Source organism: Schistocerca gregaria, chromosome 8, assembly GCF_023897955.1.
Source record: "Schistocerca gregaria isolate iqSchGreg1 chromosome 8, iqSchGreg1.2, whole genome shotgun sequence".
NCBI lineage: Eukaryota > Metazoa > Arthropoda > Insecta > Orthoptera > Acrididae > Schistocerca > Schistocerca gregaria.
In genome coordinates this window covers 169,738,320-169,759,253 of record NC_064927.1, presented here as the reverse complement: position 1 = coordinate 169,759,253, position 20,934 = coordinate 169,738,320, and the positions used below count along the sequence as shown (strand labels likewise).

Genomic DNA, 20,934 nt, shown 5'->3' with positions numbered 1-20,934 from the left:
GAAGGTGTTAGAGAAGATGACATAGACAAAATTTCTAATTGGTGTAATGAATGGCTGCTGGCTCTTAATATAAAAAAAGGTATGTTAATGGGGATGAGTAAGAAAAACAAACCCGTAATGTTTGGATACAGGATTTGTAGTGTCCTGCTTGACACAGTCATGTCGTTTAAATATCTGGTCATAACACTGTGAAGTGCTGTGGAATGAGCATTTGAGGATTGTGGTAGGGAAGGTGAATGGTCAACTTCAGTTTATTAGGAGAATTTTAGGAAAGTGTACTTCATCTGTAAAGAAACGCATACATAGGATGCTAGTACGACCTGGATAGAAGAAGATATTATTTTCAAAGTTTCAGTTGAAGAACATCTGACCTGTGTATTACTGAAAGAATCAAATCTATAGGGGGGGGGGTGGGGGGGGAGGAAACTTCAAACATAAAGCTATTATGCTGGTGTTATAAACATTCTATGTGGTTTTATTAACATTTCACAGAGTTAAAAGGAAACTGCTATATTGGAAGAGATTGTGCCCAGAGAATAGTATAAAGTTCTCATTGACAAATAAGTATGAAGTAAGTAAGTAAGTGTAGAGATGATGTGATACTTGGCCTTCTTCTTTGTTGATTTGGTAACTTCTTTCATTTTCCATTAAATGATCTATGTATGGGTATTGTTTATATGATGGTATTATGTCTTTAAATTTCAGTATGACTGTGTAACTGAAATGATATACATTATTTGTTGTTTTTAAACAGTACCTTAAAACAAAACAAAAATTATGTTTTTTCTGCTTTACATAAAGTTTGTCTTCATTTATGCTTTTTCCCTTGCCTTGTACCAGTTTCAGAGTATCACTGTACTTCATTTTTAACTGTATTTATAACTGCTGTATTACCAAAAGATGTGCCTTGATCATATCTCTATCACTGGTATGTCTGTTTATGTTTGTTTAGTCAAATATATTAAATGACATAGTATGCTTGGTGTTGAGGCAACTTGCAGCAGTGTGAAGTGCTCTATATCCATTTTTAATAACATTGAATTTTAAGACTTATTTTTGTAGTGTTTAGAAAATTTAAAGAAAGGGAACTTTCGAATAGCTAATCAGAAGCTAATATGGTGGTGAGTTTGAATGTTATTCACATAAACTATAAAATAAATTATTACAGTTAGCATGCACTGTGGTTCACACATACACAAATGAAAGCCTAGAGAGATGAATGATTATAGAACTCCAGAGACATTTGTTATTAGGCAGTTTGTGATATAATTCAATGATTGCCTGAACATGGCACCCTCATACTAACTTGACTTTTTCTGTGCACCCCAGTGATCTTGATTATGAAACAAAGACCGTCACCTTAATTTACCCAAGTTTCAGTGCAGTACAACAGGAACCTAACTGCTCCATAGTAATCTAAAAATTGGATTGTGAGTTAAGTTATTACTATGTTTCTCATAAAGGTAATGATGTCCTCTGCTTTGCAATATCTTTTTACAGTGTACGTTTGAAGGTTGTGGTAAACGATTCTCACTTGACTTCAACCTAAGGACACACGTGCGCATCCACACTGGTGATCGCCCCTACGTCTGTCCTTTTGATGGTTGCAATAAAAAGTTTGCACAGTCTACAAATCTTAAAAGTCACATTCTGACGCATGCAAAAGCAAAGTAAGTTATCTTAAACGTGTATTTAGTAGATATTGCTGCCTTTATTTCCATCTGTTGTAGTGGGTGTTCAAAGCCTCATATGTTTCCCTTGTAAACATCAAAATGCACTGAAAGATGACTGTACTACGCATTGTGATCTCTATTCTTAAATGAAATTAACAAAAGCCAGTAAGGATAGGATCCACCCATCATTTGCAGTTGCTTGTCATGTTATCTTCCTCCTCCATTATCAGTGACTGGGTATTAATTGTTTTTGATTTTATGTCCAATTAGAAGATAGTTAACTAACCTCTGCTTCATCCGTTTAATAACTTATAATTAGTCAGCACATTATGTGGTTTACATTTGTATATACATATAGCAGGAAAGTTCTGACAGAACATAAACGCTTCAGGTGTAAAAAGAGAGACTCACCGAAAATCAGAAGCGTTGAGTAAGTGACGGGCAAACAAGATAGAAAAGTTCTAGCTTTAGTAGTACATCCTTTCTCGAGCTGAAGTAGAAATATACACATGCCTGTACCCCTTCATGGTGCTGGGTGGGGAGACAATTTCAGTGGTGTAGTTTGGAATGTGGACAAGATTTTGGTGGACATTATATTGGTTGGAATGGATGGAGGGCCGGGGGGGGGGGGGGGGGGGGAGGCGCATGAAGCAGGAAGATGGATTGGGGTTGAGTAGCTAGCAGCTTGGAGGGACACAGCAGATTTGCTGGCTAGGAATGCGAGGGGGGAGGGGGGGGGGGCAAAATTGGCAGCTGCTAGAGCTAGATATGTGATGCATAGTTGCCAGAGCCATTGGAAGCAATGCACAAGGAAGGTGATATGGAGATGCAAAGTGAGCAGGGATGATAGGATAGAGGAAGGGGAAGCTCTTGGGAGGAGAGTGTGGGGACAGTCAGTTAACAGAGATTGAGGACAGGATGATGCTGGGAGTGAAGGATGTGTTGCAAGGATAACTGCCTTCTGGATAGTTCAGAAAAGCTGATGGTGAAGAGGAGGATTCATATGGTCCAGGGCGTGAAACAGTCATTGAAATCGAATATGTTGTGCTCAGCTGCACATTATGCCACCTATTGTTCTTGGTTGCAGTTTGGCAGTGGCCATTCATTCTGATGGACAGCAGCTTCATTACCATGCTGACATTAAAGAACTGTGCAGTGATTGTAGCAGAGTTGGTGCGTGACATGGCTACTTTCACAGGTGGCTGATGGTTTAGGTTAAGCTTCTGTCAGGATGGGAGTAGATGCTGCTGGCTGGGTGGATTGGGTTGGTCTTACACCTAGTTCTTCTACAGGGATATGATTCTTGTGGCAAAAAGTTGGGTGTGGGAGTATCTTAGGGATATTGTGTAAGTTGGGTGGACAATGGAACACCACTTGAGGTGGGAGGGATCTTGGTTAGTATGTCCCTTATTTCATTGCATGATGATATATAATTAAAGCCCTGATGAAGGATGTGTCTCAGTTGTTCCAGGGTGATAATGGATGACAAGGGGGATGCTCTTTCGTTTTTGTTCATGGACTAGGTTTGGTAAGGCAGTGACTGTCTATGAAGGTGCTTGTGAGATCAGCAGGATGCTGGACAAGGGAGTTCTCATCACTGCAATAAACCATTCACAGGTGGCCAGACCTTATGGGAAGGATTTTTTCATGTAGAAGTGAAGGCAGCTACCAAAAAATGGTTACTGTTGACTGTTGGTTTAAAATGGCATTTCAACAGCTGTTGTCATTTCCACACCAAAAAATCCTCCCATACAGATGGCCATACATGGGCAGTGTATCTTCAGTGACAAGAACTCCCATGTCCAGTATGCTAAATATTTCACGAGAGCCTTCACAGACAGGCACTACAGCTTCTCCCACCACCCACCCCTTACCCCCTCCCACCCCTACCCCTCACCACCACCCACCCAAACTTAGGCTGCAAACAGATTTCCTGTGTCATATCTTAACATACTCTCAATCCTCCCTTCTCGCCGCCAAGAATCAGCTACAAAGGAGTGTCCCCTCATCACCCAGTATCACCCTGGCCTGGAACATCTGACCACATCCTTCACCAGGAAATTGACTATTTATCTCCATGCCCTGAAATGCGGAACATCCTACCCAAGATTCATTCCATCCTTCCTTATGTGGTTTTCCATCCCCCATCCAACCTACACATCCTAGTCCATTCACATCCCACTCCCACTCTCACTCCCACCCCTTTGCCACAGGGAACATATCACTGTGGAAGACCCGGATGCAAGACCTGGTCAGTCCACCCATCCAGTGCCTCCTGCTTCAGTTCTGTCACAGGCTGGGCTATCCGTGAAAGCAGCTGTGTCATATTCCAACTCTGGTGCATTCACTGCACAGGTTTCTATGTCAGTATGTCAACCAATCACTTGTGCACTAGAATAAATTGCCACCACCAGACTGCGGCCAAGAACAAAATAGACCACCGAGTGGCACAACATGCAGCTGAGCCCAACATGTCCCCCATGCTCCGCCCAGTGTCTTCCTTCTCCTCTGTCCTATTACTCCCTCCCAATTCACCTCTCATTGTCACCAACACCGTGCACTGCTTCGAACTGGCTCAGACATCCTTGCATCACATATGTCTCATGGAATGACGTAGCCTGAAACCTACCAAGTTTCCAGTCTCTCTCTTGTGTAGCTGTTAATGACTCAACACTTCTGCTTTTTGGAGAGTGGTCTCCCTTACTCATAAAGTATTTACATTTGTGTGTGTTTATGTGCCGGGGGATGGAGGGGGGGGGGGGGGGGTTAGGTTTGTTCATTGAGACAATTGTGCTCTGATGTAACTGTGGAGAGGACTTCTATAGCCTTTTTTCTGTTATGTGTTCTTGCATTGCTTGTTTTTGGATATGTAAAGAGGTGGTGGGGGGCAAAAGTACTTCACTTAACAGGCTGCTTCGTCCTCTCAACACCATACTATTTAACTGCACCCGTTGTTGATTATAGTCTGTGTAAATCCAATTTCTTGTTGCATTTGCTATTATTGGAGCTCTCCCTTAATCAGATAGGTACTAGTTTGATTATCTTCCTGCTGTCTCAGATATTGTTTTCCTATTTTGTTTTATGATATATTGTGTATTTATTGTATGCTGTGTAGCCATTGCACTGTTACTTTCATTGTGTACCGTATTTGATTTAGTGTGTTATTTGTGAATATAAGCTGGGCAGTAAGAGTTGTTGGCATTAAACCTACAGTATTTACTCTTGGTAATTAAATTTGTGATACTTTATCTTAATTTCACTCCATTATTTATGTATTGTCACTGTGTACCACACTCGATTTCACATACTGTTTTTAGCAGAAAATGTATCTATACTAATAATAACAAAATATTATCCAAAAATTAAATTGCTACTTGCTGTAAATATGATGCATTGAGTTGCAGATGCGCAGCAAAAAGGATGAAAAGAAATGAAACAAACACACACACACACACACACACACACACACACACACACACACACACACACACACACACACAGAAGCAGGCAGTGTCGGGTGAGGAGCAGACAGGTGGGTGCATTGGCAGAGAGGGGAAGAGATGGATGGGTGCACTGGCAGAGAGGGGAAACGACCACTGGGTGTGTTGGCAGAGAGAGGTGCATAATGAGGGTGAGGGGACATTAATTGTGAAGAGGTGATACAAAGGACAGGGTGGTAACCTGGGTGGAGGGTGAGGGGCTATAGGTTATCGTAGGTTTATGGTGGGATAATTTTTGGAGTGGACTGTGTGTAGTAAAGATAACTCACATCTGCGCAGTCCAGAAAATCTGATGGTGAAGAGGATGATCCAACTGGTCAGATTGTGATGTAGCCATTGAAATCAAGCTTGTTATGTTCAGCTGTATGTTGTGGTACAAAAAGGTCCACTTGGCTCTCTACCACAGCTTGGTGATAGCCTTTCATCCTGGTGAACAGTTGGTCGGTAGTCATACCAATATAAAAAGCTGTGCAATGATTACAGCTGAGCTAGTATACGACCCTGCTGCTTTCACAAGTAACCCAGCCTCTGGTGGTTTGGGACAAGCCTGTGGCAGGAGATGCACTAGGATGTTGTGTAGTTCGGGTGGGTGACCAAACTCCAATTAGAGGTAGGGTGGTGGTTCTTCTGGAGAACCTAGAATCCTCAGGGGAATTTCATGAAATCTCAGGGAATACTGTGTTTTTAACCTAACATTGAAATTTAATTTTATTTACTTTTATACATCATAAATTTTAAAATATCTGTGTGTTAATTATATGAACATTATTTTGTATGACTTACAAATGTCATAAAAACCGTGATTAAACTACTTCTTTGGCTGGTATATAGCTCAGCTGAGAGGAAAGAAAAGTAATTATTTTGGTATGCTAACCCCACCCCCACATATGCCCCTTGTCGCTCACCATTATTTTATCAGGAGCATCTTGACGTTATATTCTTCCTCATACCCGGAATTCTCAGGGATTTTTTTCTCCAAGTTTGAGTAGCCATTCTGGGAGGGGTGGTGGTACATGAAGGATGTGGTTCAGTTATTCCAGTCTGGGGAGGTATTGGATGATTAAACGATGGTCGTTTATAACTGGTTCTTGGGGGTGTTTGGGGGGGGGAGGGGAGGGGAGAATATGGCATGGGAAATTTGTTTGCAGACTTGATCTGAAAACAGTAAAAACGTCATGTCTCTCTGTCTGTCCGTCTGTCTGTCTGAACACCCTAATCTCCAAAACTGCTAAACTAATTTTTGTGAGGTTTTCACAGGTCACTGGAGCATAGCTTGGGGCAGAATATAGACTTGATTTCATAAAAATCAAAACACAGAAAAAGAGAGATCATAATCTAAAATTAAATCTAAAACTGTCAGCTCAGCTTAGTAGTTCCAATATGTAATCATCACAGTGTAGTACACCAAAGAACCAATGAATTGTGCTGTTGTTTTGTAGTACAGGAAAGATCAAATAGATGATGTGGTTATTGTTTTTATCTCAGTTTTTGGAAGTTTATGTCAGTGACAGAATTAAGCAACACAGTCATATCATTACAAATACAATCTAACAGTAAATTTACTTTGCCAGGTTATACAGATTTACTGATTTCACTCTTTGTATTAAAAAATTAACATTGTTTTGCTTCTTTTTTACTTATATTCTTTGCCAGGAAAAAAAATCATTAAGTTCACTTTATGATTTGGATGCCTATTCATTACATTTTGATTTTGTTTTATTTATGGATAAAAACTGTCTAAACAATGGTTGAGTCTTTATGAATACAGTGGAACAGCTAAAAGACTGGCGGCTGTGTTGTCTGAAGAATCCAGTTAAGATCGTGGGGTGAGGCCTGCTGCAGCTTGAGAACATTAGGCTTGAACTCACTCTTTGAAAGTTCATTCCAAAAGTGAGACATGACATAACTCTGATCGAGAGCATTGTGCATTACCGTATTTACTCGAGTCTAAGCCGCACCTAAAAAATGAGACTCGAAATCAAGGTAAAAAAAATTTCACGAATCTAAGCCACACCTGAAATTTGAAGTTTTAGATCGCACTTCCAAATCGAAACGAAGTTGGTCCATTGTAACATGAGAGACAATTTAGGTCGAATGGATGAAGATACAGCTACAGTAGGTTGGTTCGAGTCATAAGCTTAACAGTTAAGCTTTACCAAGTAGCCATTGCTATGTGTCAGGGGCTTCGTCCTTATTTGTACGGGTACCCTTCCTTTTTCACGTGCTTTGTCTGGTTTGAATCAATTGCTTATTTTGCTTTGATCTGATAAGTGCAGTTCTCTTTGTTATAGGTGTTTACGTCACTCTAAGCTGAAACTGCATTATTTTAATGTGTCATGCATTGTTTGTCGTATTCTGATAATGAGTGTTTACGATCTGTCGCCACTCGTGGCACGGCTTGCTTTTGTGCAGAGCTGCCACCACTTACAATAAAATAAAAAAAAACAGAGAGGAATTTTCTCATAAGCGAAACAATGGCAAAAGACTACTATTTGTTATTACTCACACTGCTGCTTTCGTTGATAATGATCAACAAGAACCAAATAATAGACTGCGTATGATAGATGATGTTCTGAACAAGAGTGTAGCAAAAATTTCTCTCCGTTTGAAAATCTTTGCAGGCGCCTCTTTAGTACATTACATTCTGCACAGAAATTAGTCATCCTAGATTTAAAAATCTAGTCAGTTGCCGTGCTTCATTTCTGACTGTATCACTATTCAGCATAAGAATAATACAAATATAAACATGACATGATACGTATATTCTTCCGCATTTGCTGTTGTCTCACTCTAGTTTCGTAGTTTATTAGGCAGACAGGATTTAAGTGAGATAGCAACAAACACGAAAGAATACATGGCATAATGTTTACATTCTTCTACCTTTTCTTTTAATTTATTTACTGGCACAGAGGTTTTGGCACCAGTATTTATCTTTGTGCTTGCAAAGCATGCCTGTGTAGCGCTACATATATTCGATGCCAGAAGTTAGTTGTGGTGGTACCTACCAACATGTTTCAGAACTTCGCTTACTTTGCACTTGATTCTAAGCCGTAAGCAGTTTTTTGGATTACAAAAATCGGGAAAAAAGTGTGGCTTAGATTCGAGTAAATACGGTATCTTGCTCCTCGAAGTCCTTTGCTCATAGTGGCTTAAAGTTATTTCTCTCCAATGTAACATCATAGGAACAAAAATATTGATGAGAAGTGGCACAGGCAAGTAAGTTTTTATACCCCAATTTCTACTTATTTCTAAATATTTACAATTTCGCTTTATAAGTGTATAATTTCCGATGAACTGCTGATGTACCATAACCATAAACAAAGCTCACAGCCAAACTGCTTTTTGCAGGTATGTCAATTGCTTTTTCCATGGCCAATTCTGTGGGTCTCTCCCATGTTAGAGAAGCAAACAAGCATTTCATTCCTGTCCCCAATCATACTACTTCAAACATTGTATGCAAAGTATCTTAATAAGTCAAAAATATATTCCGGCAACAATGGATTTCTCAGCTAGTTGGTTCATATTTGTTTTTATGTGCCATACCTATATTCATGGACTAATGTATATTTATTGTTGTTAGAACATCGGCGGCAATGATATATCAAACTCTGAGACTATTTTCGAACACTCGGGACTGACCGCATCAAAGAACATACTGTTTTGATGCATGATAGTGCAGGATTGTCTCCATTAACCAAATTATCTTCCAACTAACACTCAGCTACCTCTTTGTAAACACTTCCAAAAATCGGAAGTATTGGCAACTATCACAGTTTCGTCACAGTTTATGCCATGTACCTCATTTAAGCAATTTTCTGCTATGATGATTTTTCTGGTTGCTGTAGCCTCATATGTTCCATGCACCTATCCTGAACTGTGCGAATTGAGCAGCTGATGTAAGTCTTCCCACGTTGATATGGAATTTTGTATATTTCAGGATTTCTAGGCCTCGAATATTCTTTCACAGAGCCAAGTACTGCCCAAATCTTGGGAGCTGGACGGAACATTGTTAATGTTAAAACACCTTAAAATTCTTACAATTTTAAATGATATGCTTCCAGCATAAGGAATAAAGGCCACAGATCTTTGCTCCTCTTCGTCCATGCTCCATAGCCCACCGAATCTGCTTCTCACAGTATCCATTTTCCTGCAAAAACAGCTGTCAAATGTGCTCGTTCTTGGATTAAACTATCTGCGTCAGCAATGGCATATGCTCTGCGTGCCAGAATCCTGTGTTGGTATGATGGATGGCAACACTTAGCACACTGATACTGGTGTGTGTGTGTGTGTGTGTGTGTGTGTGTGTGTGTGTGAGAGAGAGAGAGAGAGAGAGAGAGAGAGAGAGAGAGAGAGAGAGAGAGAGAGAGAGCTTTCGATGAACCAGAATACCATCTGTTGCCCAAGGATGGAAATATCCCATCACTTTCAATGTCCATAGTAAATTTAATGCTGGCATTAAGACAGTGGAAGTGGTCCAAGAAATAAATTTGCAACTATGGGTGATAAGGGACTACCCATAGCCACTCTGTCATTTTGTTAAATAATGTTGCCATTAAATGAAAAATAAATGGATGTCAATACATGACAACACAAACCTTCACCAACTCTTCATCTAGTTTTTCACTGATCAAACTCGGGCTCTTCCAACGTGAATAAAGATACCGCATCAAAACTCACTAATAAATCTGAAGGAACCAGCTTCAAAGACTTCAATTGTTGAATAAAATCGGCCAAATTGGAGATAAGGTGCTCACACTTGCCTCATAAGGACTGAGAACAGGTGTTAAATACTTCACTATGCTATAAGTGGGTGAACCCAAATTACTAACAGTATTGTGTAGAGGAACCCCTTCCTTATGTGGCTTAGGCACATAAGGAATAGATAGAACGGCAGCACCGGGATAAAGTTTCTTATGTAAATCTGCGGACAACGAGCTCTCTTTCAAAACTAAAAGTGTCTTGCACTTAATCCTTTACGTGGGACCACTAGATTGTCTTCTTTAAGCTTGGTTGTTGAGTAGTAAATCCATTTTAAGAATGTAATCATCGTGTGTCATTACAACCTTGATATTTCCCTTTTTGGCTGGTAAAACTACTACATCATAATTGTCATGCCTAAGGGAATGAATGGCTGCTCTCTCTGTGGAAGAGATGTTATCCCATGGTGGCTGAACCTGACATAATGTGTGGGACACTTTGTGCCTTATTTCTTCCGCCCGGTCTTCAGGGAGGCTGTGTACTGCTTGTTAAACAGAGCAGATAAATCTTGTGACAGGAAATCTCTTTGGAGTGGGGGCAAAATTTAACCTATGTCCAACACCACCTCTGTGGACCCATCCAACACTTTACTTGAAAGATTAACCACAGTGCGTCGAAGTTTATCTCCTTCTGAAGTTGTAGAATGAGAAAGAAGCCTTTCAAGCCTGTCTGGTAACCACACTCCTGTGTGTCCAATTCGATAGTGCCCATGTTGAACCATCAGTCTACTCCCAAACATCTCTTGGAAATTGTGATGACAAATCCAAATATAAGTAAAATAAATCATAGGAAACAATATACAGCTGTCTACGGGTGAAAACAAATGTGTTCTCGTGTGTGTGTGTGTGTGTGTGTGTGTGTGTGTAATTCTGTTGAAGGCCTTTATGGCCAAAAGCTTACTTGTCTGACAGTCTTTTTGTTGTGCATATCCGCAACTCAGCATCTCCACTACATTTCGAGTAGCAACTATCCTTTTCATAATATTATTATTCTTCCATCCTGGATTTTCCATTTTTTAATCTGTCAGTACTTGCTTCAGTGTGTTAACCCTTGAAAATAAGATTATAACTCATAAAGAGCAGATTATGACAGTATTTTAAATTTATTCATTAATTATATGAAATATTGAAAATGAAATTTTCCTGCCCGTGGAAGCTGTTACATTGGAAACCTGGCTTGGGACAATGTACCATGGACTGGATGTGCCATTTAGTAATGCATATGGTGAATAGTTTTGTTACATGGTCTGTTTGTTTAATCATTTACTATAATACTTTGTTTTTGTTTATTCTTTTACTGTCATACAGTGACAATTTATTGTTTTGTGATAAAGCATGTACTAAGCTAATTTTCCAACACATGGAAAATATACGCCTCAAATTTATGTTTACTCTTAACTATACACAAGCACTTTGTGAAGCTGTCAAGTGAATCTAAAGCCATTTCTATCAGTTCAGTCAATTATATTGTAACTTCCTGGTTTCTTGCTGAAGCTGGGGAAGGACAAGGCTATAGAATAGCAGGGTACAAAGATCTGTTCTGCCGATCTGTTAATATTGAGGTGACTGCTCTTGAAGTTTCGAACTATCAGACATTGCACTCTAGATCTGTAGTACAATGTTTCTTATATTCTTCCAGTACATAAAGTTTTCCTTGCATAAATTCCCCAACTCATAATAGGTTACTCTCACTGCATATGCTTCATTGAAGGCTAGTTTCAAACATTAGTCTTCACTGATATCTGTGTTTACATGTATACTCTGCAAAGCATTGTGAAGTGCATGGCAGAGGGTACCTACCACTCAGTGGGATTGGGGTTTCTTCCCACTCCATTTGCATATAAAGTATGGGACAGATACCGAAAACTGCTTAAATGTCTTCATGTGTGGTGTAACCTCAGTTAATAAAGATTCTTGAAATTTTTTAAGTAGGTTTTTGCAGGACACTTGGCTTCTAACTCCAAATGGCTACGCCAGTTCAAGTTTCTCAGCATCTCCTTGGGTTTGCCTCATATTTCTTACAAACCTGTGACCATAATATTTCATATGGGCCCTACACAACTGTGCAATATTCTAAGATGGGACACAAATGTGCTTTGCAATCAGTCTCCTTAATAGATTAATTACATTTTCCCAGTACCCTATTACTGAACAGAAATTTGTCACATGCTTTACATACAACTTAGCCACGTTATATCATCCCAGTTCATACATCTGCAAAGCTACGTCCAGGTATTTGAATTAGTTTACTTAGCCTACTTGTGATTCGTCTATATTGCTGTTATAGGACACTAATAACACTAATATTTAAGCATACTCTCATCTTTTACCACAGTATTGTCTTATATATGCAGATATTGTACAGAAAACATCAGTAAAAACACAGTGGATCACGTCTTTATCTTTTGCGCCTTGCAGCCTACATGTTGCGTGAATTTCTCACAGAAACTTGCATCACTGCATTTCAGTGCAGCTGTTAGAGCATATTACTTAATACTCAATATAGTTCTAATTTGAGACTACTGTGCCATTCCAAGCTGTCTTATTTCAAAATACAATAAAAGAAAGCACAGCCAAAGCTGTTCTATTGTAATGTGCGCAATTATCTTTTAATAATAAGTTGGCGTCATCTTTGTAAGATCATACAAGATGAACATCAGAGTCTGTAGTCCTTAATTGTGCAAAATGAACAAAATAAGCTTCTGCTATTCACTGTTGTACCATTTATTTAGATGGTCAATAAATATGTATAGGTTTCAATCATTCTTAACTCATGTTCAGTGGCCCGACACACAGATAATATGTTGCTAAATTTATGCTATTTTATCACAGTTACATGTTTATGTGTCCAGTGATTGTTTTCACCCAACATTCACAAGATCTTGGAAATTTTTTTCATTGAAGTTTCCAGGAAACCATATGAAATATTGTTAAAGGATTGCCAAGCTGTATTTTTCTTGCTATTTAGGACTATATTTAAAACTGAAAGTAGGTATCTTGCAATCTCTTATCTATGGACTGATAAACACAAACACTTTCACTTTTTCAAAACTGAACTTTTGGTGACTTTGAATTGAGCAAATGCAGAGCCATTTGTGTTTAAGTTCATCATAAGCCATCATCTTGCATGTAATACCAAGGCTCATAAGTGGTCATGTACAGTATTTTTTATTTCCAGTGTTAACAAGTGTCACTTTGGCCATCTTTTCCGTAAATAGTATTTTATCCCAGTTGCACAGGAAAGAACAGTACTTGGTGTAGACAGAGTGCAGCACTAATAATATGACCACTACTTTAAAATTCCTTTAAACTTCCCAGTGATATTTTGCATAGTGTACAAGTATCTGGATGTTTCACATATTTAGATGTGTTTTCAGTGTTTTTGTGTTGGTAGTATATTCTCCATTGTGTAAAAGTAATATCGTAAGTGTCAGAAAATGGTTGCAGATGATCAGTATTGGGCATCATAAACATAGTTCATTTAAACCACGTCTTTTCATGGACAGTGGAAACTGTACAGGAATAAGTCATTAGTATGGTTGGTGTATGTATTTGTATGGAGTGTAGCCATGTATGGAAGTGAAACATGGACAATAAATAGTTTGGACAAGAAGAGAATAGAAGGTTTCGAAATGGGGTGCTGCAGAAGAATGTTGAAGATTAGGTGGGTAGATCACATAACTAATGAGGAGGTATTGAATAGGATTGGGGAGAAGAGAAGTTTGTGGCACAACTTGACCAGAAGAAGGGATCGGTTGGTAGGACATGTCCTGAGGCATCAAGGGATCACAAATTTAGCATTAGAGGGCAGTGTGGAGGGTACAAATCGTAGAGGGAGACCAAGAGATGAATACACTAAGCAGATTCAGAAGGATGTAGGTTGCAGTAGGTACTGGGAGATGGAGGAGCTTGCACAGGATAGATTAGCATGGAGAGCTGCATCAAACCAGTCTCAGGACTGAAGACCACTAGAACAACAACAATGGTTGGTGGGCTCCTTCCAAATTGAAGTCAGTCTAAATGGCTTATGATGTCGTTTCCAGTTCATGCATGCATTGAAGTTGAGTGAACATTAATGCAGCACACTTGTGATGCACTCTCTTCTTTTTTTTTTTTTTTTTTTTTTTTTTTTTTTTTTTTTTTTTTTTTTTTGTACTGGGTCCCTTCTTAAAACCAAAACTCAAGAAATACACCCTTTTTTATAGAATATGTAAATGATTACACCTAGCCACAGTGCTACTGATCACATGAACACTTGTCGAGCACATATTCAATCACTTTAGGTTACCATGCTGTGAGAACAGAATACACTCACAGGCAGTGCTGGCAACTGCTTATACATGGGACCATTACTAGTTAAAGAAGGTTAATTACAAGTAAAAGCTACTGTTTGAAAATAAGAACAAATACATCAATTTTAATGACCATTTCAATTTAGTGGCACTTCTTTAAGCCTTTATAAGGGCATGACAGATATATCCATCCATAGTCTCCCAATTCTCAAAGGGTTCAGTGAATATATCCATCTACAGCATTTTGTGGCTTGTCTCTAATGGCAATGACTTATTTCAGGTGAGCTGCTATTATAATTGTGGCAGGTGCTATAATTCTACTAGCTGATGCTTCCTTCACTAGACAGTACATCACATCAGTCAAGACAGTGTATTCTTGGCTAGTTATAATGTGTTTCATTGTTTATACTAGTGAGGGCAAAAATTAAGGCAGTTGTTATCCTGAAGCAAAAATAATATTGTTGAATTGTTTTGGATCTTACTAACGACTTTCTCAGAAAGGGTTATTGTATTGACAAAGTAATGAATAAGAACACTGATTCTTACAGCATAAAGCAGCACAACAGAAAGGAGTTCCCTGATGATAAAATGAAAAAGTGTAAAGGGCAAATATGAAATGGTGTACAGAAACAGGTTGATATTGATTAAATGGAAAGATGGGAGAGCTTATTGCATGATGACACATTTAAAGAAGTAAATTCAAAGAATGGCATCATGCAAAAGCCAGGTGTTGTCATGGATTACAACGAGAATATCGTTTATACATTCTGTCCAATCCTTACCCACTGTAATTTTGGTCTACAAATAACAATCAACAGAGAAATGTTTTACTGAGTGAGCAGGGCACATGATGTGTTTGTGCCAGGCAGAAATAGGGGAAATCTCCCACTGAAACAGAACAACATGCATAAAAAATACCCATCAAAGGGGTTTACAATGTTAGCTCATTTCATTCCAGAAAACTCGTAATTTATGAGACAGATGTGCCGGCCAGCACTTATCTCGAAGGCAAAAAATGTTGTACTGCCAGACACACACACACACACACACACACACACACACACACACACACACACAAAAGAAAAGATGTGATACATTACTTAGCTTTTGGTACAATTAGTTACTTCCTCAGGGAGGGGGGGGGGGGGGGAAGAGAGAGAGAGAGAGAGAGAGAGAGAGAGAGAGAGAGAGATGGGTTGTGGAAGGCTAAAAGGAAGGACATATTACTCAGATTCTATGATGAGAGGGATTCGCCTGTAGTGCAGTTGGCCACTTCAGAATATTCACAGCAACAAATTGTCATCATACCACTGTAAAAGTACACAGAGTGCAAACACTATATCGCAGCAGTTGGCTGCGAGTATAGACAAATGAGAATGTAGATCGTATTAGAGGAGAGAAGCAGTATTTTGCTGCTTTGCTTTAATAAATAGCATTTCGTTAAAATGAGATGCATGTTGTGTAATCTCAAGCCTCAAATGTCTGATTGGTAGTGCTTTCCATACAGGCTACATGTTGAGATATGGCTCATGTATGTTTGTATCTCTTCACTATCCACCTGTTGTTCAATTTTGTGTTGGGTTATGTTTGTGGCGTATTGAAAAATGAAATAGTTCTATTTTTGCTAGACACGGTATATCTTTTATCCCTCTTTTAATATAGTTGGGCCATTCCCATTTGTACTGTTGCATTAATATACATAACACAGAGTTAAGGTTCTTTGAGACAGCAGAGACACCTCTGGTAGAAACAAAATCACCTGAAGCAGGACAGACACATACTCAAATAAGTAAACTGACACTGAACACCCATTTAATGGCACGATTAAAATAGATTCCTGTCATGAGAAAGCTAGGAAATGAGAAAGTAAAAGTTAGTTAGTTAATTACGTGTTCCATTGATCAGTCTCATAGAAACTGTTATGATGCGGAACATGTCAAGTGCATAACAAATGCACACATGAATCAAGGTTTTTATCACCTACACCATTCTGTAAAATGGCACAAAATGCATATTTTTTACCTACCTGTAGATTTGTTTATTCCTATTCAGGACTTCATCTGTGGTATAGAAGTAGTTGTCAAGGAGATAAGATTTCAATTTATTTTTGAAACTATTAGTGCTGTCTGTCTGACATTTTATTTCATCTGGTAATTTATCTAAAAGTTTTACAGCAGCATGTTTTACCCCTTTCTGTGCCAAAGATAGGTTAAGTAGAGGATAGTGTAAGTCCTTCCTTCTGGTATTTTAATCATGAATGTCACTGTTATTTTTAAACTAGTCCATGTTGTTGAGAACAAATTTCATTACTGAGTAAATGTACTGTGAGGCTGTTGTAAGAATTCCTAACCTTTTAAACAGATGCCATTAAGATGTGCGACTATGAGCCCCACATATTATTGTAACTACTTTATTTTCAGCAGTGAATACTTTTTGTCTAAGTGTTGAGTTACCCCAAAATATTATTCGATGTGACATCAGAGAGTGAAAGAATGTTAGCTTGCTAATTTCTGTATCCTCAAAATAAGCAATTATTCTGGTTGCAATAGTTGCTGAATCTAGTTGCCTTAGGAGATACAAAATATAAATTTCCAATTAAGATCCTCATCTATAGGTACACCCAAAATCTTACTGTGCTCTACTCTGGCTACTGACTTCTGTTGATGTGTTATATTTATTGAAGGAACTGTACTCCTTGCAGTAGGAAATTGATGTACTGTGTTTTTTCAGGGTTCAGAGCAAGCCCATTCGCAGAAAACCAATCGATAACTTTGCCAAAAACAATATCATTTTGTATTGGATTGAAATAAAAAGTCATGTGGCTAGGGCCTCATGTCAGGAAGACTGGTTGCCTGGTGCAAGTCTTTTGAGTTAATGCCACTTCGCGGCAACATCCGTGTTGAGAGGATAACATGATGATGAAGACAACACAACATCCAGACCCTGAGTGGAGAACATCTCCAACCCAGCCGGGAATCGAGCCCAGGCTCCTTCGCACAGCATTCGGGCACGCTGACCACTAACTATCGAGGCGGACTTTTACTGGATGAATAATGATGCTTGTATCATCAGCAAACAGTGTCAATTTAGCTTCTTGTTTTAGATAAGAAGGGAGGTCATTCACATATATCAAGAACAGAAGCGGACCCATCATTGAACCCTCTGGGACACCTAATGTACTTTCACCCCAGTTAGATGATCTGGGAAAGTTCCTTAAATCACTTATTCCATATAAAGAAACTTTTTGCTTTCTGTTCTGTAGATATGAGTTAAACCACTCATATGCTGTTCCATTTCTACTATAGAATTATAATTTCTGTAACATAATGTCATGGTTCACACAATCAAATGCTTTGGATAAGTTACAGAAAATTCCTAGTTGTGACATTTTATCATTTAAAGACTCTATTACGTGGCCAGTGAAATTGTATAGTGCTGTTTCAGTAGAACAGCATTTTTGAAATCTAAACTATGGTTTACTAAGTACCCCATTACTGTTGAGCTGACTAACCACTCTTGAGTGCCTTACTGTCTCAACGATTTTTGAAAATGCTGTAAGCAAGGATAATGGGTGGGAATTATTGATGTCTGTGGTGTCCCCTTTTTTGTAGAGAGGCTTGATAGTGGTATATTTTAACCTGTTTAGGAAAAATACCTTGAGTTAGTGATGCATTACAGATGTGACAGAACATCAGCTGTAACTGCTCCACATTGTTTTAATATCTCGTTAAGATGTCATCTACTCCAACAGAACTTTTCTTTTTCAAGGATATAATGATTTCCCTTATTTCGCAAGAAGTTGTTAGATGAAAATTAATGTTACAAGGATTTCTCAAAACTGACTCTTCTGTGTTCCTCTTGGCTTTTTCTTTTGAACTATTCTCACCAATTTTTTCGCCTACCCTTAAGAAATGGTTGTTGAAAACATTAGCTACTTGTGTACTGTTGATTAAGATGGTCTCATTCTCTTTAATAGTAATACTATCTACCCCAGCGATTACTTTTCCTCTCTTCTAACAACATTCCATGTTGATTTGACTTTATTGCCCGAGTTGTTAATTGCATCTCTAATATACATATTTTTTATTTTCTGGCAACTTTTCTCAGTGTGCTACAATAATTTTTATTGTGTAAAATACTTCTGGGTCTTTACTAATTCTTGCTGTCTTGTACAATTATTTCTTTCTTTCTGAAGACACTTTAATACCTGTAGTAATCCAAAATGTCTTTGAAAATTGTTTGGTGTTTACGTTTAGTAATTTTCTGGCGGCAACAATGTTTAAAAAGGGGATGCAAATTTATCAAGAAATATGCTGCATTTATCATGAGTAGCCTTAAACTTTTATTCAGTGGTTTCTGAACTGTACATCCGGCGAGGTTTTGTAAGTTAATCAATTGTGCGTCCTGGTCAGATAATCCATTTATCACAAGGAAAGCATGTGTTAGTTTTACATCCTCTTGTTGTACAAATATATTATTTATTAGAGTGCTACCATCTTGAGCTATACGTGTAGGGAAGTTGATCACTTCTAGTTCACTTTTCCTATCAGAATTGCTTTAAAGTTAACATTGGAATCACTACAGATTAATAACTTCTTTTTGTCTGACAGACAGCATAGTATGTAGTCAAACATTTTTATGGATAGCTGCAAGTCTCCTAATGGGGACGTGTACACTGTTGGTAATATCAGCACTAGATTGTGTAGCTGCAAAAATGTACAGAACAGTACAGATGAAAATTCCATTTCAAACTACAGATCGGGAGATATGTAATGTATGCAATATACAAGAAGTATTATAATTTTATTTCATTAATTTGTCATTAAGCATAATTTAAGTGTGTTTTGCAGCCAGGTAATTTGTTAGCGAAATGCAAATCATCTTATTTTACTGGAGATAATATCATATTAACCTTCTGTGACAGAAATTAACCTGTGTGATTTTTTACACAGGTCCCGCAATGCCATGAGCCGCTCTGTACCAACAATCCATGCACAACCATTGCAGCCCCCACAATTTGTTCAGGTGGAGGTTGCTGATGTCGACAACTCGCAGTTCATTGTGTATGCTGATTAGCATGGAAGCTTTACCTTCTGTGCATGTTGTCTCTCTTGGAACATAAGATGCTACAGCAGCATGCTGAAACTTCGGATAGAGTGCTGGTGTTTTCGAAAGAGAAAGGAATATTATACATCTGTGACGGTGAAAGTCAGAATTATGTAAATACCAGTATTGCCAGTTTCTTGCACCAGAAATATCTGGGCAATGTAGTTTGCTGATGTGTGTTGACCAGGTGCGTAGAATTGCATTTCTTTTTCTGGTAAGGCCTTTGGTCTTCAGTAGAAATGACAGAAGAAAATAAGAAGCCAATGGACATGGAATTGTGACATTCCAACTGCCACTCTGCAATACTGTTAGAAAGAACTTTTTTTAGCAGTGCTGGAATGTTTGTACAGAATTTTAGGTCAGAACATCCAGCTGCCCAAAACTTAACTCGTTGTTTTGAATTGATTCTGCAATAAGTGTCATGAGAACTAGAACACATGGAATGTTAATAAATGAACTGTACATACTTAATATCATTTCATGTGGTTTTCTATTTATGATCTGTGAGGATTTGGGAGTTAGCAGTCCGGCATTAAAAAACAATGCATGTCGCGAGATCTTTTCTTTTGGATGTTTATTGACCAAGTGTTGTGAAGTTGGTGAATCCGGCTGATGACTGAGAGTCATGCCTTTCGACTATAATACTGGTAATTTTATTGTAAGTTGAAAGGCACATACACCACACCATCCTCGACATAATCTCCTTGAAATGTGAGTGCACGTGTATGAGAAAAATGTGATATTTTGAACTGATCATTATCTGTTTCCATTTGTCAGACAGAACTCATTTAAAATGCAAATTATATTTTTTTTAGCACAGTAAGTCGGGAAACTCATGTGATTAATTCATACCTGTCTATCATGCCTTACTGACAAGTGACTGTAGCAGGCATTTTGAAAATGAACTATGTGGTAGAAGGATGTTTGTTTGTGCAATAAACTGCACAAGTAAAATAAGGTATCTTATGCAGGAATACCAAATGAGAAGATATTATTTTTGGTTTCATGTGAAGTATTAGATCTCGCTGTAAACATGTTAAAGTTTAAATATGTTTCCTCCCTCTCTGTAAACTTGTGTACAAAAATTTTACTTTTGTATTGTGTAAAATGTGCTATGTATACCATTTATGTCTCACATTTTCAATGAAAAATCGTACTCCATTACCTTTTCATATGTGCTAATTGCATTGGAATAAAGGACTTGAAGAAGCAGAATGTTGAATTGAGATTTTTGTCTTCTGTGCTTTTTTGTGTGTTGTTATTGATTTCATAAAATTCATCTGATTACCATAATGGTCATAAAGGCCGTGACTGTTCTCACACGTGTAATGCTTTGTGCGGAGGGAATACTCTAGTGCCAGTCCAAACTCTGCAATTTGTGTAAACATTGCCATGGAATTGTTGCGGATCATGAGTTACTGATTCGATTTGTGTTAAAGATGCATTGTAAAGTGTCTTATGGGTAATTTCAAATGGACGTAATATGGTCTCTCTCTCTCTCTCTCTCTCGAGCTGTTACCTTAAAGAGCCAATCATCTTTGCTCTTATAATGTATGATACTATTTTGAGGATGAAAGAGATAATGACTGGCCTCTTACACCTTTGT

General features: G+C 38.3%; 1 protein-coding gene across 1 annotated transcript in view; it reads left to right on the top strand.

The window, feature by feature from the left end:
- The window catches only part of LOC126284868 (transcriptional repressor protein YY1-like), a 78,026-nt gene extending 57,472 nt beyond the window's left edge, over positions 1–20,554 (top strand). The window contains exons 4-5 of the mRNA XM_049984105.1: positions 1,501–1,670; positions 19,175–20,554. Of these exons, the coding sequence (XP_049840062.1) occupies positions 1,501–1,670; positions 19,175–19,298 (294 nt within the window). The 3' untranslated portion in view covers positions 19,299–20,554. The remainder of the gene's footprint in view (positions 1–1,500; positions 1,671–19,174) is intronic.
- The last annotated feature ends 380 nt before the right edge of the window (positions 20,555–20,934 follow it).